We start from the raw sequence: 24,815 nt of genomic DNA, 5'->3' as shown, positions 1-24,815 counted from the left end.
TATAATATTTGTAATGACTGATCTGCCCACAAGCTGCTGAGTGTTTGACGGGTGGCTGACCTACTCGTTGCATTTGTCATTAAGTTCAAACTGAGATTTCAAGTGAGTTGCTCCCAAAGATCAGGATTTGCCATCTGTATTGCAATAAGTTATATTTCATGGCTGGTGATCTGATCAGATTTTTTCTAATTGCTGGACTTGGCAACAGGCTTAAACCCTAATAATGTCAATGCGAATAATTAGTCAACAAATAATCAGTTTATAAACATCTAAATTTAATAAACATTAACCTCAAATAAGTTGGGTGCTTTTGACATGTAAAAATGAAGGAAGTAAAGTTTTGTTCATGATCCAGTTGCTTTCATCCTGTGCTTCAACTTTATCCAGGCATATGAATAACCTCTGTATTCACTCTGTTTCTTCCATCCATGGACTTTGTAAAGTCTCTCCCATCTTCCAATGTTAGATCTTGTTGCTCGACTGCAGAACCCGCTTTGTGAATGATGCACCAGTAAAAGGTTGTACTGGCTGTACTAGCTTTTTAATGTCTTGTTGATATCAGGCACTTAACAGTTTGAACTTGTTCACTCCGGCTGGTCTGCCAAATCGCTCTGCTCAAAGTATCTGCAGGTAAAAACAAAATGGCCATAGGGGCATGTATACAGTGTTTAAATCTAAATTACGGGGAATGTCAGTCAACTTCTAATTATTTTAAGTTGGTAAAAATACAGATTAATCACAAATTAAATATTGGTAGTTTAAACCCTAGTTAATGATCTCTTTAGGTTGAGTTAGTTATTACAGAATATGCTGGCAACGGTATAGAAAATATGTGATCTTTTGAAACTTAATAGTATATACCTGGCACCAAGACATATGAGCAGGTTTAGGGCAGGCAGTTGTTCATCCTCCTCACTTTGCTGTGGAATTATTTAAGAACAGATTTTGTCAGCGCTAATTTAAAAAGATGATTTCCATTAAAGAAACAAGCAAACAAAATGCCACATCCAAGACACTTCACAGTTAAACTACAGTACTGTCCTTCCAAAAAAAAGGTATAAATAATTTATGAATTACCTTAATTCATCATTTTTATTTTCACATTTATTTACACATTGCCAACTAGCATTAATGGTAAGAGCTTCACAGACAGGATATCCTAGTGTGTCACCTACAGAAAGGTCAAAGGTTTGAGCAACAAACACAGATGATTAATCCAGACTTTTCAGGACCCAATTTAATATTTTTAGGACCTTAATAAAAAAATAACATACAATTAGCAAAATGTATAAGACAATGGATTCATTTAACAAATTATGCATTACATGAAAAAAAAAACCTTTACAAATGTTAAAAGCTGTACAGTCTCAAATCAAGAATGAGAATCAAAAACATGATAAAAAATTACAGTCCCGGTCCATGAGTGCAGAACACTACAATTTAGCCCAGAGTTGAGTTGACTGATTTGATTGTTTTATTTGTTTTCAGATTGTCTGTACTGATCTTGTTTTGTTATTGCCAACTTTTCAGTCAGATGTAATAAGCCTTGCATGGGATGCAGTTTGCAGCTGGCGCTGACATTGGTATCTGTTAATGTACTTTGATTAATAAATTAGTTTAAGTAACCAGAACTTGCTGTAATGTCAACACTGCAAGTATTGTTGTATTTATGGAACAAAACAAAACCAAAAAACACTACTATTGATATAAACCTACTGATGCATACTTACTGAAATAATGACAACAGATTTATTGCAGCACTTCTGAAATTGCACTAACCTTTTTGGTTATTTTAATATTGTAAGTTACAGCCTTTAGTCACCTCCAGCTGCAGTGATCACCAGATAAAAATGTCCTCTCATCTCTTTCTCTTGCTCTGGGTCGAACATTGAACGCAACAGCTCCAAGCTTAACATGCTTACGTTTTTACATGAGCTTCTACTTAAATTTACAGAGAGAATGAGATGTTTCCTCTTCCATGAGAATTCTGCCTGGCTTTAGCTTATCCTTAGCGTCACTGAAATTATTTGTTAACGGTGCTTCCCAATTCCTGTTACCTTCAGGAAAACCCAGGAGAGAAGGTGGAAAATGCAGAAAACTCTAATAAGACTTTAAGATGTACAGACACCCTGTTAATGGCTCCAAATCAGCAACTTCTGGATTGCAACCATACAATACACAGAAAACACTCACTGGTAGCAATACAGTGAGAAAGGCTAGTGTAGAGTATAGTTAAGACTGAATCTTACCAGCGAGCTGCGAAGCTGGCCACATCTCCTGGCCAGCTGTCTGATGGAGGAGTGGGCTTCTGGCAGCAGAGGCTTCTCCAGGCAGGCCAACAAAGCATATAACCAGCGACCCTGAAACAACCATGTACAACATTGTGTACTCTGTGCTGGCACTTTCTGCAAGACGTCTTTGTTGAAAAAAATGATCATAGCTTTCTAGCTACAACAAAAACCTTGTGACTGTAGCATTACACTCAAAAGCTTCATTAACTGAACTCACCAACTGTGGAACAAATTCTCTCTCTTCAAACCAATTGATCAGGATTTCCAATACCACGAGCACTGTGGACTATGGACACATGAAAGAAAATGTATTATTGAACTTAATAGAATGAGCTAAATATCTAAATGATATCTAAGGAAGTGATTTACCTGGTTTAGTCTGCTGACAATGCTCAGGAACGGAGGGAATCCCACCTGAACATAATCACAAACATTTATAAATATTTCAGTTTGGTAAATTCCTAACTGGGAACATCATTTTTATTCAGTTTTACATACACATTCATACCACCTTGTTAAAGTCCAGTGCTGGCTCCTGTTCTGTGTCTTTGTTGTAGGATGTAGTGCCCAGATAGACCCTCTCCCCTAAACAAAATCTTTTCCAGCTCTCTTCATCTGTTAGCTTGGGCTGTGGAACAAACACACACATTTAGATTTGTTAAACACTGTTAAAAAAATGAAAAATTCATATTCAGCTTTAAACCTACATCAAAGAAATGAAGGTAAAATGTCCATTAAAACTATTTTTAAAAAATGTAAAAAAAAAGAAAATGCATCAGTGTCATCTGCTCACCATTAGCACATTGTCATCCAGAGTCTGGCTGCTCCAGTGTTTTCTGTTCTTCGCAATTCTCTGAAACCAAATGCAGAACCCAGAAAAGGTTTGATTTTAAAAACAGATGATGATACCAGACTGCAGAACACAATTTCATTCAATCTGCTGATCAGCCACATATTTCATCTTTTCGTCATTGTCATGGATGCCCTTTTTTCAGCATTCAATTTGCTAAAGAAATTACAAAAAACTAATAAATATACAGAAAATTGAGTCATTTGTATATATTCAACTATTTGCAGTGTTTCCCATTCATTATCTAGACTGCAATGTCTTGGCATAGTCTGTACTCATCCTGCAACAGCCTAAGGATCCTTCTACAAACATAAATTTTATTAGCTAATTACAGATTTATATAAAAGAATAGAATCTTTAATCTCTGCATTTAACCCATCAGTGCACAGGGAGCTACCGCTGAGTGTCTTGCTCAAGAAAAACACCTGGTGCGTGGACGGAAATTTGACCTTACAGGCAGATTCTAAATGCTAATAAATGTATAGAATTGCTGCCTATTCTTCATTCCATACAGTCTGTATCACATACACATTACAAATAATTAAGTATAAAAAAGGTTTCCCAAGTTTTGTTTTACCTGTCTGACATCTGAGAAGTTGCTGACTTGCTGCTGCTGCCAACTGAGACTGGGACAGAAACCCACTGGGGCGGCATGGCAACCTGCTACCTGGAACATAGGACACACATCTCTCAGACAACTGAACAGAATAAAAGCTTGTATCTAATCTTATAAAGGCTAAGATTAACCATGTGTCCCTAGTAGCTCATTTGTTACTTCATACAGGTTGACAAATAATAGTGATTTTATTTATATAGTCAGAAACAAAGTGCTTCCAATGTTGCAGCATCATTGAACTTGAACTGCACATTATTTTACCAAGTTCTTATGATATTTGTTAGTTTAGCAGAGCATTTTATGTACACATACACAGAAAGAAAAACAATTTCAGCAAAATGGCTCATTAGAATACTGCGCTGTACATTTGTGCAGTTAAAAGTATTATTATTGCATGTATTCATATTCATTGACTCACAGATACATTAACTGTTTGTTTCTTCAGTTTTTTGGGGTCAATCTGAGCTACCACCACATCGGGACACAGTGACGCCTCCAACCTGATTTAAAAAACAAAAACAAAAACATAATTCTAATACATATTAGCTCAAAATATACACTTCAGAAGTAGCATTAAACAATATCAATGACAGGTGAAATGGCACAATAAAACTAAGTCTGTCTAACTATTTTCCCTTTCCATAACGTCATCACTACTCATGTTTTTGGTTGCAGCACACGCCTGTCACACACTGAGTCACAATAATTCTAAACTTAAACAACAAACAAATGTTTATGACATTAATTTACTGGACTTGTCGGAGATACTCCTGGGGATTTCTCGGCGGTCCGTTCAGGTCCACATCCTCAGTACTGTCTCCAAGCTCAACGGGCAGAAGCCTCGGCATTAAATCCTCTGCGTCAGACTTCATTTTGTACCACGCGTAATCTAATTTCGATCAAAGCCTGAAAAACAGAAGGTAGCCAGGTATAGCTGCGGTGTCCAATAACAATAACAGCCTTTTCTAGCGAACAACAATGACGTTTTTACCAATAGCGATAACAACTCACAAACTAAGCAGCCATCTTGTTTGTAAACGCAGAATGATGACGTTGTCTTTTGGCGCGGCGTTGGTTGTTATGGTAATTAACGCAACACGTGTTGCCAAATTTTATGTAATGGCCGAAGTCCACAAAAATGTCCACTTTTCTCTTGCCAGAACATTTATGTGTCGCTTATCCAGTTATCTATTTATTGTCTTTGGTGTGGATTGTAAATTATTTTACTATTATTAAACTATCATTTAAAATAAAAAGCCTTTCATCAAAAGATCAAAGGTCAACAGCTTTTGGCTTGTCAGTTCATGGGTAGCCACAGTAGAAGGTGTTCCACACGTTGATTTGCTATGAGTTTTTAGGCTGGATGCCCTTTCTGCTGAAACCCTCCCACCCTACCACTGAGCCACCACTAGATAATGCTTGTATTGCAAGTAGGCTAGCAGCTGGATGTTAATGATTATCCCCATGCTAGCCTTATATCTTATCTGGACTCAACTTCATGTTGGGTCTTCAGGACAATAACAGCCTAGAGGCAATGTCCATTTGCCAGCTCAACTGTTCGGAGTTATTTTCTCCCACTATGGATATTTTCTTTTAAAACAATCCAGTTAAAACACCAATAATGATTTTTTCACAGGGTTACAAAATCATGTGGTTCACAGGCATTTTTTTCTTGATTTTACCCCACTTTAATCTGGGACTGTTGTCTGACTACAAGATCTGTGGAGATTCTGAGTGCGAAAGTAAGTCCCAAAGCTGCTGGTGTTTTATTGTAGTTTATAATGTTACACTACGTAGGCTATGGTACCTTAGGGTTTCTGTATGAAAATATCAAAGAATTTACTTAATTGGTGTTTTTATAAGTTTATCCATTTATGTTTTAATCCCCTCTGCATGTCTGTATTTCTTTGCCATATCTTTGTATTTGTCTGTGTATGCATAGGCCTTATGAGCAGGGTGCAGGCTACTAGGGACCACCTTGGTAAAGACTGCCGTTTCCTGAGCTTTAGACGTGGAGACACCATTTTTGTTTACCATAAACTGACTGGAAAGAGAGACGATCTCTGGGCAGGCACAGTATGCCTAATGTTTCCATTCCTTTGCCTGTCTGTCTCTTTTTCCCTTTAAAGCAACCAATATATTGGATAATCTATTCTATTTACCTAACCACTCAGATTTAAGTTAAAGGGATTAGTCTTACTTATAATACAAATGCTGTCACACTGTGCCTGATAAACACGAAGGTCTGTGAGAGCACTAGAATTTATTTAAACTAATAACTAACTGTAATATAATTATGTACCATATGAGACACAGTACTTGAATTAAATAATTTATTTAGTTATTTGTTTTGCATTTAAGCAATCAACCTATTTGTTGTGCATGACTCAAGCAACACTGTTCCTCACTATGAATTTTGAACCCTGGTGATTTGTTAATACTTTAATATTAATGTAAACAACACAACACAGCACAAAGGCTAAAGCTTTGAGGGATTTTCGGCTAAAGCAAATATTGAATAAGTGTATCAAAGACAGTTAATATTAAACATATATGTGGCAGGATGTTAATATAAGAACCAGATCTTTGCTGTTAAACTTGTAATAATTATATAGTGACAAACAGAAATGACAATCACAACATACATTTTCATGTTAAATTAAAGGAATATTTCTTATTGCATTTACTAAGAAATTACTGTATTACTTACTGTAGTTATAACTATACCAATGGCACATAAACCGACAAAAAAGAAAGAACCTTCAAAGAATAAAAAGGGGCTTCACCACTAAATTTCTCCTTTATATTTTAATGTCTGTGTTGAATTATCAAACTGTAACTGACCCAATGTTTACCATTTATTTCAGATTGACAGACAGTTTGGCTACTTCCCAAAGGATGCAGTGCAAGAGGAGCAGGTTTATGCAACTATGGAGAAAGTAGTGGAAACACAAGTAAATAGTGAATAGCTTTGATTTCATCAGCTCTTCAGTTTAGTTGCTTTGCATAAAACATACTAATTTTAATAGCTGTACTAAATAAAAAATAGGCTGATATAGTTTGATATGTAGTCTTGTAGTTGTTAAAGCTGTACAAATGCCTCTTATTTCCTCTTATGATTCAGAAATCAGATTTCATCTGTATGAATGAGTTTGGATACCCCATGGACTCCAGTCATCTGGACAATGATGATGATGCTGGAGATAATCACAAAATCCAAAACCAGGGGTCCGAAACCACTCAAACCAACCTACTCACTAATGACACAAGCACCGAAAATTCTTCGGCAGAATCTGTAGATTCCTTTACGCAATCTCCAGTTTCAGTCCAGCAACTTGACGGCACTTCAGCGGGAGATGATGAAAAAGAAAATGCTGGTGGTGATGCTGCCAAGACTCAAGAAGAAGCACATGAGACTCCTGCAGCCATGAGCGAACAAGGTGGGTCTCCCTCCTCTTCTTGGCTTGGCTATTCTGTGACAGGATGGTTAGGGTTGGGAAAAGAGGGACAACCTGGCAATTTGGCTGAAAGAGAGAAGAATGATGAGAGAAGAGAAATCCAAGCAGAAGCCTCTTTATCTTCATCTGTAAAGGGATGGCTGGGTTTGGGAGGGGAGGGAAAACCTGATCATGCTGTAAACAATAGAGAGGAAGAAGAAAAAACTGCTGCTTCTTTCACTTCAACCATGACTGGGTGGCTGGACTTTAGAGGTGAGACAAAAACTGATTCCACAGAAAAAGAGGAAGCTGAAGAAAGAGAAATGGATGATGATAGTGAACCGAAAGAGACATTCAGAAGCAGAAGGATGTCTCTGGACCTAGAAGGTAGTCATTTACATGAAGAGGAAAAGAAAGAAATGGCAACCCTGGATTGGCTAGGAAATGGGCTGTCAAGCACACTGGGGTTTGGCCTGAGCAATCAGGAACCAGAGATAATCAAGGAAGAGAAGGAAAAGCCAGTGTCTAACTCTTGGTTGAATATAGGGGTTGAGGACATTTTAGGCTTCAGGAACTATAAGAGTGAAAATAGTGAGAGCACAGGTAAGAGCTTTGAAGAGACTGACAAGGATAAAACCCTAGAACAAGCAACAGCCTTTGGGAATGCAGATACAAGTCAAATACAACCTGCACAGGCAGAGAAGAAAGCAGAACCAGACATACAGAGACTGGAGGAAAAGGCTGGGACAAAAGCGGTACCAGAAGAGGGAGATCATAATATTAACATTTGCGCCAACAAAGACACAGATATATCAAATGTGGAAGAAAATGATCAATTTCCTCAATCTAAGTCAGAGTTTGCCACCTTAGCCACAGAAGACTTTAATAACAACAAAATCGATGTTTCAGATAGCAGCAAGGATAGTGTCTTACCTGATGATGCTGCAGCAGGGGTTGATCAAAAAGATATTTCTCCTCAGAGCAATAGAGAAGAATCATCCTTGCCTATAGATGAATTTTCCTCCAGGACCAATGAGGAAAAATCTGCAGAAACTGTGGGTGAAGGACAACAGATACCCACTTCAATAGAAAACAAGGGTGAGAGTAATGGAGTAGAGGAAATAAAAACTGTAACACAACCTAACTATAATTTAGAATTGGAGCCCTATTCTATAGATATAGGACAATCCATAGCAAAAGTTGAGGAGGGCAACACAGATCAGGTGAGAGAAAGCGTTGAAGAGGATGGGGCCAAAATTATGAGTAAGGCTGACAACACAGAAGAATCCATTGTGGCATCTTTTGGAATCGGTGCTAGTAGTTACAGTCATGAAAATGACAGGAGAAATGCAGAGATGGATCTCATTGAAATAGCCACAACTCAGACTGATGACTTATCGGAACAAAGTCAAGACGTTGGTAATGAAGAAGAGAACAGTGGGATAAGTCAGTCTTCCTTCATTCCATCATCAGACGCAGCTAAGGAGGAATATGAGCCAACCCACAGTGAGGACAAAAGTGTAACCGATGCTGACATTTTAGATACAGAAGCCATGACTGATGATAACATTGGCACAAAAACAGAGACACCTCAAGGTGAGTTAGTACACATAGGAGAAGTCCACCTAGTTGAAAGCAGCTCTCAAAAGTTTGAATCGTCTCCTTCTTCTAACAGCAGTATTCAAAGTCTGTATGAAAACATCAAGGAGGACACACTCAGTCAAGATGTCAAGGTGGACAACACAGATCATGACTTTGCTTCTCCAGAGACTTTGTCTGGGGCAATAAATGAGTTAAAGGCAAAGGAAAAACAGAGGGAGGCGAAAAAAGAGCAGAAGCAGGAGGAAATAGAAGAGTTAAACGAGAAGGAAATGTTTGAAGATTTAGTTGAGCTGAAGGGAGAGGAGAGGCAGGAATTTAAAGAGGAGAAGCAGTACCAAGTAAAGGAGGAAGATAAGCAGGGTGGAGTAGAGAAGGGAAAGACAGAGCAGAAGACACAGGAAGTGGAGGAGTTAAAGAACATGGAGAAGCAGGATGAGGTGGCAGAAATAACAGATGTGGAGAAGGTAAGGGAAGAACAGAGGCAAGAGAAGAAAAAAGAGTTAGAGGAAGAAAAGCTGGTGGAAGTAGAAGTGTTAAAGGAGGAGAAAAAGCAGGAGGAGGAACTTGAGAAATTAAAGGATGAGGAGAACATAAAGGAATTAAAGGAAGAAGTAGGGCAAAAAGAAAGGGAAAACGAGGAAGTTGAAGAAAAATGGGTACAGTTGTCTCATTTGGAGATTCTGAAGAAAAACACTCATGATGTTGGCAAACCAGAGTCAGAAAGCAATGTGAAGGAGAGGCACAATGAGGATGCGAAGACTGAATGGGCAGAGGAAGAGAAGAGGGAGGAAGAAATGACAAAACAGGAGAAGGTAGAAGAGGTTAAAGAGGAGAAAATGGAGGTTGAGGAGACGCAGCAGGTGAATAATGTGGAAGGTGAGATGAAAAAAGAAGATGACAGCCTAAAATGCCCAAATGAAGTTTGTCTTCAAGCTACTGAAGATGAATCTGCAAGAGACATAAATGAAAATATCTCAGAGCAGGGTCCAAGTTCAGCAGAAGAAGCAACATCCCAAGGTGTAAAGGAAAACAGCCAGATATTAGTAGATGGGGCAGGAGAGATTGTGGAGAAAGACAGACTAAGCGAGGAGGAAAAGAACAACACACCATTTGATGGTACAGCTAACAAAGTAGGAAAGAACAATAATACACTAAACACAATTGAATCTGAACACATTTATAGCAACAATGCTAACAGCATTTCTGATCATAGTGGTTTGGAAGTCGAGCAGATTGGAGAAACCAAATACAAAGAAAATGATCTGCACTTCGCAGGTGAGGGTGGACACAATGGACATACTAATGAAATGTTTCCGATTCAGAAACATTCCCTTAAGAAACAAGAATGTGATCATCTGGCAGAAAAAAAAGATCTTTCTGATGATGAGGGATATGAGCTTCAGCTCAAAGACAATGATAGGAAACATCCAGGTGAAACTAGTAGTAATTGGATTTCCACTGACAACACACACTTTGAACATAAACTAGAAAGTTTATCTTTAACCAGTGACTCTGAAGACAAAACGCAGACTGAGCCAACCCTTCCACACGAATTTCCAAACCCGACTGCTTCCTCACTTCCACCTGATGAACATGATGGAGGCACAGGAGAGGATAAACGTACAGGAGCATTTGGTCTTTTCAAAAATGCCATCAGCTTTTTCAGCCAAACAACTGTCACCGAATCAAAGAACATTTCAGAATCTTCTTCAAGTTCGGACACCAATACAGATGAGATGCCTGAGTCAGAAGCCTCTCTGACTACTGCACAAAAATCAGATTCTACTACTGATTCAAGTGAGGTTTCAGAGGGATTTCAGGGAGATTTGAACGAAGATTCTACCATCGCCATATCCACACAGCAGCACACACAACGTCTGCATTCTAGTGAGCTCCATTCTCATCTCAATACTCCCACTCCACATGCAGGAACCCTTCTCCAAACAAAAGCCCTGTCCAAACTTTACAAAAACCTCCTCAGCCATGTGAGTGTGGAGGAGATGTCCATTTTGATAGACCTGTTTGGGCCACACAAGATGCAGTTTTTGGATTATATTTTGGGCAGTTCGGAAACTGTGGCCAATGATCCCGATAATAATGAGTCAATATTGTCAGATGTAGAGAGACTGCTGCATTACCACAGGGAGACTCTGGTCACTGCCAGCATGGGGCTCACTGATACACCACAGGAGGACGAGGAAAAGACTAGAAAGCTCATTGCCCTTCAAAAACTAGAACTGTTGTTGGAAAGATTGAAAGACGCATTCACTGCAGGGAAATCAGATGTCAGTAAAAGAAATCTTCAAGGTATTCCTGTCTACATTGATCAACATTCATAGTTGAGACAATTGATCTATTTTAACCTTTCATTTGAGATATAGTTTTGGATTACCTTTGTGTAATTTAGAATCCATGTGTTCCCCCTGTCAAATACAGCGGAGGCCAGCTGTTTCGGTGCAAGCTGTGGGACTCACAGCAAAGATAAGGAAGAGTCAAGAAAGACACAAGATTTTTCCTCAGACTACGATACAAACATCAGGAGAGATTTAGGAACTGAAAATGGGATTGAGTCCCATCCTCGCTTTCAGCCAGGATCACCACAACCACTGGAAGGTATGAATGACTCTGGTATTTCTTAATCAAGATGGATTGAAAGACGATTAAATTATAATATGCACTAGCATATGAGAAGAAGCTTCTCGCTGTGCTGCATCCTCCTTCTGCTGGGACATTATGGCATGGCCAGACCATTATTTTACATTTTACAAATATTTTCTTGTAACAGATTTGGAGGGTTTTAATTCTAATCTCCATTATATCAATGTCAATCTAATTCCAGGTTTAATGAAGCAAATTCTGGACTTTGTTCATCAGGCCACTGAAGACTCAGCCACCCATGCTCAGGCAGTAAGAGAGCTCCTCATATGGATTACTGTGCAGGTTAGAATTATCTTCAGACTTCATGAAGGATGCCAAATGGAGGTGAAAGTATCAATGAATGATCAGTGCCATATATGTAATTTGTCATATACCAGTGACAGAAATCTAAGAGTGTTAAGTGAGACAAAGAATGTAAAAAAAAAATCACATACAGAATTTCAGGAATTTGTTTACTTTTCAAACAAAGCACTTGTATTCATTTCTCTCAGTTGTTATGAACGCTAGTGTGGATTATGCAAATTCTCTAGGTGTTATCCTAACAGTCTAGTGAACACAGATCATTTACAATTTGTAAAATTAGGATGGATCTAGTATAAATCACTTGTCATGTTACGTCAATATATTTTAGTTTAGAATTTTGTTTTTGTACGGGCAGTTTTGGTTATATCTGGGTGCTTTACAAGTATGTGCAAACTGTGAAGTCTAGTTCTTTAAGACACTGAACTTATGACATTTTAATCTGACTCTACCTCTGACATTCAGCTTCACCTAAGTCTCAGCTGACAAGTTGGCCTTTCTCCGTCCACATCACTCACATTCCTTAATCCTGGTGTGTTCATTACACACTCTGAGCCAGCTGGCGACAATCACTATGGTAACAGCAAATAGTTTCATATGTTTTTAGAAATCTGGTGAATCACTGGTTTCAAATGGATGATAATGAATCCAGTAGAGTGATTATATCATTTTAGAGCACTAGGTTAATGTTACTTCTCCAAGCGATTCCTATTGAGACTGTGTTATTATGGGTGGTTGTAATTCAAAGCAAGTTTCAAGTGGTCATGTGCTTCGCAGGAAATAAGAGTTAATTTGTATTTATCTTAATGACAGCTGTTTCTCATAGTAGTGATGGGCGGAAACAAAACCATTATGACAATTCTTTTTCGAAACACTGATTTGAAGCGTGTGTTAATGCACTACGTCACGTGGTTTTCTCGTAGTCGTTTCTCGTCGCCGCTAGGGGCCAACCCCAAGGTGAATCTTTTACAGAACATAAACTGTAACTGCTGCTGTTAACACTTGCACTACTTAACTCAAATATATTCTCGAAATCTTTGAATTGTCACTCAGTTGACACTTGCACTACAATCCTGTTGTGTATCAGTGAGCCTCATGCTGGCAGTGACCAGAGTCTCCCTGTGGTAATGCAGCAGTCTCTCTACATCTGACAATATTGACTCATTATTATTGGGATCATTGGCCACAGTTTCCGAACTGCCCAAAATATAATCCAAAAACTGCATCTTGTATGGCCCAAACAAGTCTATCAAAATGGACATCTCATCCACACTCACATGGGTGAGGAGGTTTTTGTAAAGTTTGGACAGGGCTTTTGTTTGGAGAAGGGTTCCTGCATGTGGAGTGGGAGTATTGAGATGAGAATGGAGCTCACTAGAAGGCAGACGTTGTGTGTGCTGCTTTGTGGATATGGCGATGGTAGAATCTTCGTTCAAATCTCCCTGAAATCCCTCTGAAACCTCACTTGCATCAGTAGTAGAATCTGATTTTTGTGCAGTAGTCAGAGTGGCTTCTGACTCAGGCATCTCATCTGTATTGGTGTCCGAACTTGAAGAAGATTCTGAAATGTTCTTTGATTCGGTGACAGTTGTTTGGCTGAAAAAGTGAATGGGTGAATGAGAAGCAGTGTAAAGTGCTTTGAGTGCCAATAGGTAGAAAAGTGCTATATAAGTGCAGACCATTCACCATAAGTTCAGGCTGAGACTGCTTCACATCTGGTGAGCTACAGACAACCACTGATTGAAGATCAACCTGAACTTATTGGAATTCCCAAATCAAAATATAGCACATGCATACAAATAATAATGACAAGTTATCAAATATAAATAATGTATACATGACACTTTTGTCCAGTGTGACTTAAGAGGTTGTTTTTTGTGCATATGAAAGTGCAGAGAGAGTTCTGCTTCAGCAATTTTTTATATTGGGAGTGAGGTTGCTGAGCGTGCAGAGTTTGGTAGCTCATTTAGTTTATTCAAACACAATGGTATTCTGATAATGACTGAAACAGTGATAACACCCCCCACTTAAGTCACACAGGCACTTCTTCGCACCACACATTGTTTTTGCAGAATTCTAAAATGTAGCTATTTTTCCAAAAATTGTATATTCTCCAAATCTTTGAATCGTCATCATTCCAAATCATTCCATTATATGTACAATTCTCAGATGTTCCCAAACTCGTGTTTCAAATGTTTCCAAAAAAAATTAACTATTGTCTAAATCAATTGCGTCAACTGGTTCAAAGCTTTAAAAAGCCTCAATTCTACCATCACTATATTATGGCGTCACTCTTAAAGCGCTCCGTTGTGCCAGTGTGGCGTTTTACAATTGGTGACGTTGCGAATGAACCATTTACATTCGTGGGGGGTGAAGTGTAATTTAAGCCAACTTGTAAGTGCATTGAAAATGTTTATATGTTGCGTTATCTTTTTATACAGGTCATACTTCTTTGATGAAGATATTTCCAGAAAAAAAAGCCAATTATTTGTGTCATATGGACTTTGCAGAAAGAATTATACGTCTCCTGCCTAACCCCGACGTGGAGCTAGACGTGGTCTACTCTAGAGTCGGTGTTGTAAATAGGATGTGAAATCGCCGCTAACCCGGTTGATGGGTCTATTTTTTGTTTCTAATGTTGGCGTAAATACTACATGACAGAAATATCAGCCAAATGAAATAATTCGGACATGGCAGAAAACCCGGCAACAGACCAGTTGACCAGCAAAGGGGTCGACTTCCAGGCGACGGCAGAAGCTTACTACAGTATCGCGGTGGAGAAAGTGAAAGATGTACGTTATGTGGCAGGTTTCGTTAGCATTTTCTCGTTAGCATTCACAGCTGAAGGAACGTAACGGACTGTCATGCAAGCTAGCGTTGGTCGATAATGCCTTGGTAGTCACATATATTGACCGTGGACCTCTCATTTTTACCAAGTGTTTAACATCAGTGATGCTAAATAGCTGTCAAGGTTATTTTAGAATTTTTATATAAGATTTTGAAATATCTGACTCTTCATACAGTTAGCTGATAGTTAGCCACCTAACTACTTGTAAGGAACGTCAGTCTCTGTAATCAGGTTTAGTTCTGCTTTTATTCTTTTCATTAAAAACATTGTTTAACGTTAGTAAACTTTCCAGGCTGTAAATTTACCTCTGCTATATTATTAGTTGATGTATTAACAAGTATCTAGCGGAAGATTTTAACTATACTACAACACATGGTGTTTGGTCCTAATAAAAAAAATGAGATTAGTATAATATATGATAATAGTATAGACTTTGTATAAAGACATATTTATTACACTGAAGCAAAAGATTTTTCAAAACAGGTGAGTCTGAAAGAAAATCTAGCGTTAATTGCAGGCTGGTTAAAATCTTGTCTACCATTAAAACATTCACTGAAAAAAAGGAAGATGTATAGTGTAGACATGGCTTGCAAGGTAGTAGGCCTATGAAGTACTAACTTGCTAATCCTAATGTCCACAATGAGGAGTGCTCTATGTGCATTTCTCTAAGTAAACAACAAAAAACAAAACAAAAAAAAAGAACTCAACAATGTCAATAAAATCACCTCCTATGTCCAACAATCCTCTCTCCCTCTAGGTTGTGTCATCACTGCCTGATGACATTCGACCGGGGCCAGATCTGTATGGGGTACCATGGGAACCAGTTATCATCTCCAGTTTGGTGGGGTTGGTAACAGTGCTGTTGTTCACCTGCAGATGCTATAGCTCTGTGAGTTCACAGCAGCGTACATGATATCAGAGTATACAAATCTGTAGTATTACTGTTTCAAATAGAGACCCAAAGAGGACAATTGGCAGTCGGTCCATTTAATATAACATCCATCTTTTCTGCAACCATTTATTCCTAATTCTAGTATTCCTATTTCCTTACAGATCAAAAGCAGAATGTATCGAAGTAAGTTCACTTCACATTATCCTTAAATTTACCTTAATCCTTAAAACAAACCTTTAGAAACAACTGAAAAAACAATTAAGATTTCCTAAAAAGATTTAGATGCCTTGTTTTACAGGAAAAGAGCAGTGGATGGTTGAACAGGTTGCACAGCTACTGGAAGAGAAGTGTAAAGTTCTTGAGACTCTCAGTAAATGTCAACAAGAGGTTGGTACTGGTGTGCAAATTATTATGAACACAATTTGAAATCTTGATAAGTCATATTTGTCATGGTAATTGCTCCTGCTTTATTCTCATTTATTCATAAATGTTTTCTGTAGTATGATGACTTAGAGGGCTCACTGAGGGACAGTGGTATTTTCGCGCATACTGAAAAGACAGAACAGGTAGAGGTAAGAGAGAGGACAAAATCTTCTTCTCTCAAAATCTCTCTCTCTCTCACACTCACAATCAGACACACATTTTCTAAAGATATGTTGCTTTTCTGCTTCCTAAGACCAAAGCCAGACAGTTGGAGCATGCTAAGAGGGAGGTGGAGATGGATCTCGGGCAACTCAAGCATCAGTTGGAACAGCAGCGAGAACATCGGATGGAGCAGGAAAGGAGGGTAGGGAAACATGCACTATTATCATAAATACTGTGAAGTGTAGTTAACTGTGCTAACATGTTGCAGTCTAATAATGACTTAGTAATTGTCATTGTTTTCTTTCCAGATAGCAGTTCTTGAGGAGAGTATGAAAACATTAGAAGAAGAAACCAAAGACCTCCAGTCACAGGAAGAACAGGTGCAGTCCTCCATTCTGTAACCTCTTCTGAAGAAGCCTATACTCGGCGTCTTTGTACTTTCACATTTCTGTCCTGTCCCCTCCTGTTATACTTCTTTATTTTGTCCTCTACCATGCATCTATGTTATTCATGTGGCATTTATCACTTTATACTTTATGTTTAGGCACAAACGACTCTGAAAGTGTACAGTATGAACAGTGACAGACTACAGAAGAACTTGGAAACTGCTGAAGAGGAGAGCAGACTGCTACAGGAGAGCAATTCTCAGGTAGGAGGCTGTACACATTAGGGGTAAGACGGGTAAAGTTAAAAATCTGACCATGTCAGTTTGCTCATGTGTTCGTTTTGGTTTGGAGCACTTAAGCACAGTTCGGTCTATGCATAGAAAAAAAAAAATTCAAAAAACTTGCACATAGCATCAGTAACTCAGTGAAGTGCCCCAGATAGAGTCTTGAGTGCAGCTGTCACTCAACACTCTGCATGACAGTGTAGCTTATGCTCGCAACGATAGTTCCAATATGATGAATTACTTACCAGACATTATCCCAATGTGTTTGCTGACAACAGAAATAGTGGTGTAGGAAAAAGCAACTTCTTGTTGTGGTGTTTAGATAGGGCAAAACTTTAGTATTAAGTATTTGGGGTTTTTAATAGTAAAATATGCAGATATGGTAAATGGTCTGCACTTATATAGTGCTTTTCTACCTATTGGCACTCAAAGCGCTTTACACTGCTTCTTATTTACCCATTCACACTCACAATCACACACACATTCATACACCAATGGGGGAGCTGCTATGCAGCTGGCCAACACTCACCGGGAGCAACTAAGTTGGGGTTCAGTGTCTTGCTCAAGGACACTTCGACATGTGACCGGAGGAGCCGGGGATTGAACCAACAACTGTGAGATTGGTGGACAACCGCTCTACCTTCCTGCGCCACAGTCGCATTTGTATGCATTTTCTATTCCATTAAAAAAAGACAATGAGTGGTAGATAATGAAGTCTCTATAATCCGTATATTCTTATCCTGAATTTTATGGAACAGGTACTAACCTTTATGCCAAATAAATAAAAAAACATGTTGAAATAGTTTGTGCCGTTCTTCCTGTTTTATTAATAACATACCAAACCAATCTGTGACCCCATGGCTGTAATGTGAACTGAACCGTGAATTTTGTGAACCCCTAGTGCATATACTCACAAAAACACCTTTTTTAAAAAAATAAATCTTTTTCCCTTTCCTTTCTGTCTTTGTTCGTGCTTGTTTATTACACCAACATTTCATCTTTTTATCTTTCTCTATTTCTCTGCAGTTAAAACAGCAGGTGGAGGGATGGGCAGAAAGAGTGAGTGAGTTGGAGGCAGAGATGAGGAGGTGTGAGGTTGCCTACAGTGGGATGCAGCAGGATGTGGCCAATAAGGATGAACGTATAATGGTATACTTGTTGCATTAATTATCAAATATTGTAACAAGCTAATATATTGTCATTGTAATTTCTGCTAAAACAAGAAAATCAGGAGGAACATAAATCTAACTGCTTTATCTTAACTTTAGTTAATCACTATGGTTAACTGGTTGGGCATATTAGGTTGTATTCAGATATTTGTTTGTCCTTAGTCCCTGACAGACTGCCTGCTAAGAATGAGAGCTTGGGATTCTGAGCTGGAGGAGGAGGGTGAAGAAGGAGGAAAGAAAGAGGCATCAAATGGGACAGCAGCAAAAGGAGAGGAGAATGAAAGCGGTGTTATAACGAACACACAAGAGCATCTGCAGAAAGTCCAGAAACTGATTTATGCTGCTAAGGTACATTGTGGAAATGACAATTCCAATTTCTGTAGAGGTGGTTCACAACAACACTTTGACCTAGATAATATTATTTGTTGGGAATCGTTCGAGATACAAAGTTGAATGTCTCTATACAGATCAATGGACAACTTCTGTTTGCTTTGTGTTTGTATGCAGCTAAATGCAGACCTCAAATCATTAGATGAAGACAAGGACAGAGTTTTTGCCAAACTGAATGATGAAGTAAAAGCTAAAGAAGACCTGCAAGGTGAGTCTTGATACCTGTCTTATGAAGGCTTTCATGAGGATGATGCAGAACCATCTATTCAGACAAAATGGAACACTGGCCAATAAAAGTGTGTGTAATCTATTATGTAATTTGTGATATTTAATTGATTGACAATAAGGTGTTATAAAACATGTATATTAAACACAAATCACTAATGTAATGTGCCACTGTGTGTGTGTGTGTGTGTGTTCTTCCCTCTAGAGAGCATTAAGGAGCTAGAGAAGGAAAAATTATCTTTGCAGTCAGATGCTGTGCACTGTTCAGATGAGGTATCTGAGTATTAATTAGTTTAATACTGTATTCCATTGTTGCATTAATTTGAAAATGAATTAAACCCTTTGTTCATGTGTTCAGGTTCAGCGAATACAACAGAAACTCCAGATCATGACAGAAATGTACCAGGAGAATGAGCTTAAGCTGCACAGGTATAAACATCTTTTGATTTTAGACACAACATTTAGAAAAATAAGAAGAATGATACCAAGTTATTGTTTCCAGACTGCTGACAGTGGAAGAGAGGGAGCGTCTGCAAAAAGAAGAGAAGTTAACTAAAGCAGATAAAAACATTGCATTGGCCATAGAGGGAGTCAACAACTACAGGTAGCCATCTCTCCAAACTCCAAAGCACATTAGTAGTATCTTATATCTTTAAGGCATTTGTGATCCTCCTCTAAACACACAGATTCACTTATATGCTACTGTGTGTCTTTAGACAACGAGCAGAAGAGATGGAGGAAGAGCTAGAGAAAACCAAACAGTCTTACCAGACCCAAATATCAGCACATGAGAAGAAGGCTCACAACAACTGGGTTAGTACTACTCAGATCTCTTAAAAAAGACGATTAAAAAGATTGAGGTTATTTATTCTGTAATAGATGTCAGCTGGTGTTGCACTGATGTTATTTCCACATTACCTGTCTGAAACTGCATCACACACAGATGCAATCTAACATTGTACCCAGGTTTACAAAGTTTGGTATTTGTGATGTTTTGAGAGCTGTAATAAAATTACACATGGTATCTACATACTGTACATAAGTCGTGGTATGGTGCTAATCCTGGTTTAATCTCTCAGCTGGCAGCTCGAGCAGCAGAGAGAGAACTAGCAGACATCAGGAGAGAGAATGCCCTCATCAGACAGAAGTAAGCATGACCTATTACACATTTAGATTTATAGCTGTAAAGCAAGCATTGGTACAATTTCAAAAATAGTCCATATGTAGAAAAAGAAATGTCATTGTTGGTGTACATAGTCAGGTCCTTAAAACAGCTGTTTTTTTTTTTTTTCATAGGTTGACAGACACACAGTTTAAACTAGATGCTCTCGACAAAGATCCCTATGCCTTGAACACTCTGGCTCGACCACAACCTTTTCGAGGTTGGCGCACACACAGAATCACACAGGCCATAATGTAGCTGCCACAGTTTTCATTGACATTGCTCTCATCAGGCTCTTCTTCACCTCTAGCTGAAAGGTCACCGTATGGCCCATCTCCTCTGGGTCGACCAGCATCTGAAACTAGACCTTTCCTCTCTCCTCCTACCTTAATGGATGGGCCACATACCCGATTATCTCCCAGAGGTATACACACACTCGCATTTGCGGTCTACAAATATAGATGTAGCTTCAGATAGCTGAATAAGACCATCTAAATGGAGGTCATTTAATTAAATACAGTAGATTTGTAGATTTCACTGTCTTTACAATAAACATGTGCAGCATGTTGGTGATAACCAGCTTGCTGTAGCATAATGAACTGTAGATGCTGAAATATATTTGGAAGCATGGCCTGTATGCTAGCTTTAGTTTGTGTAAAGTCCATGGGTGGGAAAAAAAAGAGTATTGTGCTTATGTGTCTTTTGCTGGTTCTTTTTGATTGACATAATGGCTTCACTCTTTGTGTGTGTCTGTCTCACTATCGCACTTGTTCTGGCCTAAATATTTTCACTGTCTCATATTTTGTCTTTGAGCCATTGCTTCCCCTTTGTCACTCTTATTTTTGTCAACATCAATTGTTGCTCCTTTCCTATTTCCCTTGCGCTTTCTTCTTGACCCTTTCCTCCACAGTGACTTGTGGTCCAGCAGAGCCCCCTGGTGGCCAAGGGGAGATGCAGCGCAGTGCTGGCCCTCATTCAGACAGTGGCTCAATCTCTCCTACATGGGAGAGAGATCGCAGGGGACCCCAACTATTACCCCCACCAGGACCCCTTGTTCCCCCAGGACCTGTAGGGCCTCCAGGTGTGTGTGTGTGTGTGTGTGTGTATTTGTGTGTGAATGTGAATGAAAATGTTGTAGTAGACAACCACCGACTTACCTCTAGCCAATGAGAACATTTGGATCATACCTAACAACAGAAAAAATATGTCCTTAGTTTGGGACAAAACTAAACAGGGAAGTATTTAAAGGTTGGTTTTGGTTTATTTCTTACTTTTACTGTGGTCCTGTGTTGGAAAACTCATTGAAGATTACCTGAATAGAAAATAATTCTGTGCTGACCATGTTGTAATTGCAATGATAAAATGGTTCTATTTCTTCTGGCTCCTGCTCTTGTATGTCAAAGTAGGAATCAGTCTTCAGTCTGCAGCAAGGAACAAGGTTTCATTTCCATGGGGAGATGTTTGCATGTGGCACTGCTGAAATCCTCATGTCTAAACATTATTTATTCATAAAACAACCACACTCACTTTATCTTAACTGTTTTGCTCTGTGGAAGTCAAAGGCCCTTTCACAGCTGAAACCATAGCAGTCAGTGCACAAGTGTAGCTGGTAACATTATTTGCAGCTGTTTTTCCATGAAGGTATGCAAACCAACAGATGCTGGCTCTTATCAAACTTATTTATTGCATCTTTGTCAAAAGTAAAATGGAGTGCATGAGAATGGTACATGCATGTTGACAATGCGTGTTTATAGTTTGTATTGCATTTTGAGGTTTTGCATTAATAACTACAGTTGTACTTGATCTGAAACACTGTTTAAACTATGTATTGGTTTATATTTGATGTAACAATAACAACATTCATTTTTTCCCCACTTACCAATAGCTATTACCTATAGCTTCAGACCATCACACTGTATTCTCATGGCTGACTGTTTCCATTTTTTTCTAAATGGAACAACCTAAATTTAGTGTTTTGGAAAGATTTGTGGGCATCATATTGATAACTCCACAAATATCTTAGTGTATTATTTCTCTCTTATTGTCTGTCTTTCTCTTAGGTTACATGTTCCCAGAACCAGGAGGTCCCATGTACAGGAGATCTCTACTTCTTCCTGGAGCTATGGGAGTTTTGCCTCCTCCTGGCTCTCTCCCACCTGGCCCTCCTCTTCCCCATTCTAAGGTTTTTCCTTCTGGTGCACCACCAGGACCCCCCAACTCTAAAGACATGGCAGGTAAGTCAGGAGCTAGTCATTCCTGTCATGTTCCTATTTCTAACCATAGGTCTGTAGACAATTTATTTTCCAAATATATTTACTTGGACTTGGCTATGTTGCTTGGAAAGATTGAATAAAAACTTGGGAAAATCCAGTTATGGAAATGAATGATAATGTGAGTCTAACATTGTCTTTGTCAATGCAGATGACGCGTATAAAGAAAACAGCCTTGGACCTAGTGAACAGGGACACAGAGAGGTAAGACGTGTTTGTGTTTTATCATTTATTTATTATTAAAGAACGGTTTAAACATGTCTACATATTGGATCTGGCCATCATTTTGGGGCCTCAGGAGTAGTAAATATTACACAACAGTGTATAAAATAAACAAAAAAATGAGAATAAATGGAAAAAAAACCTGCTACAATAACAAGAATTCTCATCTTCCAAGCTACTTTTTCGGTTAAGCACAAAATTATGGGATGTCTTTTCTACAATTGCCCAAAATCTTAAACGTAAACTGTTTTCCAATGCCTCAAAATAAATTTGGCTTAGGGTTCTCTCTCTCTCTCTCTCTCTCTCTCTAGATAGATAGATAGATAGATAGATAGATAGATAGATAGATAGATAGATAGATATAGGTAGATAAAGAAGATTTAAATCTAACCTTCCACCAAGGACCTTCCTTACATTTGACCCATTATGGTTCCACCAATCCCTTTACTTAATACACCATTTGTTATTTGGATCAGGGCTACTGTAAAACACAAACTGAGACAGCACATCTTATGAGGTAGCTTCAAGACATGACAACTAAGCCTTACAATGAGATTTCTTGTGTTTTATTTACTTTTATCTTTTTTTTTTCTTTTTTTGTGCCAGCCTGGTCCTGGTGAACGCAGAACTTCACCTGAAGCAGATTCAAGAATCAGTGGCCCACTCCTTACCGGACACCCAATGGGCCACATGGACTTTGCTCGTAGAACCCCCTATAGACCTCCACACCCTGATTTTTACCCACCAAGGGGACCTGGGGGCCCTCCTATGAGGCCAAGTAAGCAGTCTCAACCATCTTTACACCTTTCACTATCAAATCTTTAAACATCGTGAGTAAACTGAATTCTCTTTCCCTCCAGTGTGGGCTCCTCCACCTCCAGGAATGATCTTTCCTTCTCGTTACCCTGCCAGTGGTCCTCCTCTTCCCCTTGTTCCTCATGCTCAGTTTGCCCCGCCGATGCGGCTCCCTGCACCTGATGGCCTTCCACCTCCTTCCATGGGTCCTCCTCCTGCTCAGCAGTCCCTCCCCTCCCCATCCCACAGTCAGTCACCAGAGGAGCACACCTCACCTGAAGACAATATTTGAGCCTGACTCGAGTTGCAGGATGATGCATTTCTGGTTAAAATTTAACTCCGTGCTAGGTGGATGGTGGGCAGATTGCAGTTTTCCCTTTACCCCTTTACCTTTATGTTTTCTATAACATCTATTTATTAATGAGGGGGTGTATTTAATGAAGAGTTCTAGCAGACGGGAAACCACCAGCCTTCATTTACCCACTTTGAGGCTGTCTGTCCACTTCTGCTCTGTCTTTGTCCAATTATCTCTTCCTCTTTTTTCTCTGTCTCTCTCCTCCCTGTTTATCTTCTGTTGCTCTTACTCTACCCCATCAACATCTGGCTACATTCCCTGTGAAGTAGCTGCTATGGTTATAAAGTCACAGTGACTGCAGTTAGGCTCTGTTGTGTGATTTCACAGACAGCGCAATCTGTATACATGCATGTATACACACTACTACTGTGCACATAGACTTGCTGTGTGTTTGGTACATGCCAGAGGAATGGAGTGTTTTACATGTGGAATCAGTGATTGTTTGATCCCAGCAGCACAGAAGGAGAAATGTGGCTAACGGGGAGAATCTTTGTAGGAGTAGAACAATGTATTTTGTTACAACCTTTCTCATCAATTTCATCCTTTGATTTGTTTTTAAATTTGCCATTTAGCATTTGCTTTATTGCTTACCCTGACTCAACAACACTTGAATCAGATAACACAACATTTTATTTTTTCCTCTCCTAAATAGAGGTCAAATTAAACTCTTTTTAAAATTTTATTTTAATGGCTTCTCTGTAGTATTTGGAACAACATAAACAGTGCTTTCGATCATGTTACAATTTTATATAAAGTATTCCCCATGTTTGTATGAAAGTGGCTAACAGCAGCCAGTCTTTGTTGAAATAAGCTACAGCCCACCATGAAAGTCACAGTTACAGTGGTATTTTGAAAGGACCGACTTGAAAAGAAGCAAACATCAGAGCCAGAAAGATCATGTGAATTTTGTAAAAAGTGATTAATAATAGATTAATAAAGACTGTCAAATTGTCAATGTCCCTATATTTCACTAATAATGTTCAGTTTGTTTTGCCTGGGATTGTAACCGTAATCGGCCATGACTGAGGGTAACAAAACTGTAAGTAACGACATCAGGTTTTCACGGATTAATTAACACAATGCTATATACAAACACAAAATGGAAAGACTAGATCAACGGCTTTCAGCTTGTGCCTTCATGGGTCACCACACATTGATTTGGCATGAGTTTTTATGCTGGATGCCCTTCCTGCCGGAATATATGATATGATATACATCAATACACTCCTTTTCAGTGTGTGTTGGTTAAAATATTGCATCACAACAAAGTAATTATGAAACATTTAATTGTAACATCCGTTCACATTAACAAAAATCTGACACAAACGAACATCAACGTAAACCTTTTAACTTCCCATTCCCATCACCTTATTTAAAAAAGGAACATAAAAAAAAATAGTGTTTTTATTGTGTAAGTGTTAAATAAGTGAAGAGTCAATATTTTTGTTTTTACACATTTGGCTTTCAGTTAAAATCTT

The 24,815-nt window shown here is 38.7% G+C and overlaps 2 protein-coding genes across 8 annotated transcripts; one reads left to right on the top strand and one right to left on the bottom strand.

Moving 5' to 3' along the window:
- Positions 1-254: 254 nt before the first annotated feature.
- On the bottom strand, positions 255-4,825 carry gemin2 (gem (nuclear organelle) associated protein 2). 4 transcript variants are annotated; one of them, XM_067478609.1, is made up of 11 exons: positions 4,769-4,825; positions 4,508-4,663; positions 4,176-4,257; positions 3,719-3,808; positions 3,085-3,144; positions 2,803-2,919; positions 2,661-2,705; positions 2,509-2,577; positions 2,250-2,360; positions 862-920; positions 255-624 (listed from the first exon to the last, which is right to left on the bottom strand). In XM_067478609.1, exons 2-11 carry the CDS (start codon positions 4,627-4,629, stop codon positions 585-587), a joined length of 795 nt encoding a protein of 264 aa, XP_067334710.1. In that variant the 5' UTR covers positions 4,630-4,663; positions 4,769-4,825; the 3' UTR covers positions 255-584. The 4 variants fall into 4 exon arrangements, with proteins under 4 accessions (XP_067334710.1, XP_067334709.1, XP_067334712.1 ...); XM_067478608.1 differs by having other exon boundaries at positions 4,508-4,797; XM_067478611.1 differs by lacking the exons at positions 255-624; positions 862-920 and adding an exon at positions 942-1,171 and having other exon boundaries at positions 4,508-4,797.
- Positions 4,826-5,259: 434 nt separating this feature from the next.
- On the top strand, positions 5,260-24,292 carry mia2 (MIA SH3 domain ER export factor 2). Of its 4 annotated transcripts, none has more exons than XM_067480715.1 (28): positions 5,261-5,499; positions 5,700-5,833; positions 6,625-6,711; positions 6,882-11,103; positions 11,233-11,409; positions 11,636-11,703; positions 15,360-15,491; positions 15,656-15,677; positions 15,793-15,881; positions 15,995-16,066; positions 16,171-16,281; positions 16,388-16,459; positions 16,624-16,728; positions 17,776-17,898; positions 18,081-18,266; positions 18,426-18,516; positions 18,739-18,806; positions 18,892-18,962; positions 19,036-19,137; positions 19,250-19,346; positions 19,613-19,680; positions 19,830-19,915; positions 20,006-20,119; positions 20,606-20,776; positions 21,756-21,929; positions 22,117-22,169; positions 22,794-22,965; positions 23,048-24,292. In XM_067480715.1, exons 1-28 carry the CDS (start codon positions 5,379-5,381, stop codon positions 23,272-23,274), a joined length of 7,215 nt encoding a protein of 2,404 aa, XP_067336816.1. In that variant the 5' UTR covers positions 5,261-5,378; the 3' UTR covers positions 23,275-24,292. The 4 variants fall into 4 exon arrangements, with proteins under 4 accessions (XP_067336817.1, XP_067336816.1, XP_067336813.1 ...); XM_067480712.1 differs by having other exon boundaries at positions 11,636-11,736; XM_067480717.1 differs by having other exon boundaries at positions 5,272-5,499; positions 6,882-7,197; positions 11,636-11,736.
- Positions 24,293-24,815: the final 523 nt, after the last annotated feature.

Source organism: Channa argus, chromosome 16 (genome assembly GCF_033026475.1).
Source record: "Channa argus isolate prfri chromosome 16, Channa argus male v1.0, whole genome shotgun sequence".
NCBI classification, from domain to species: domain Eukaryota; kingdom Metazoa; phylum Chordata; class Actinopteri; order Anabantiformes; family Channidae; genus Channa; species Channa argus.
Note: the sequence above shows the minus strand (reverse complement) of the source record. Positions and strands in the feature narration are given on the sequence as shown.

Excerpts from the sequence above, each read along its gene's own strand:
- gemin2 (XM_067478609.1), bottom strand. The coding sequence starts at position 4,629 with ATGAAGTCTGACGCAGAGGATTTAATGCCGAGGCTTCTGCCCGTTGAG. Across the intron at positions 2,920-3,084 it reads TGGATGACAATGTGCTAATG|CCCAAGCTAACAGATGAAGA; the intron begins GTGAGCAGATGA and ends TTTGTTCCACAG. Across the intron at positions 921-2,249 it reads GCCAGCTTCGCAGCTCGCTG|CAAAGTGAGGAGGATGAACA; the intron begins GTAAGATTCAGT and ends ATAATTCCACAG.
- mia2 (XM_067480712.1), top strand. The coding sequence starts at position 5,379 with ATGATTTTTTCACAGGGTTACAAAATCATGTGGTTCACAGGCATTTTT. Across the intron at positions 18,517-18,738 it reads AGCTAAAGAAGACCTGCAAG|AGAGCATTAAGGAGCTAGAG; the intron begins GTGAGTCTTGAT and ends TCTTCCCTCTAG. Across the intron at positions 18,807-18,891 it reads CTGTGCACTGTTCAGATGAG|GTTCAGCGAATACAACAGAA; the intron begins GTATCTGAGTAT and ends TCATGTGTTCAG.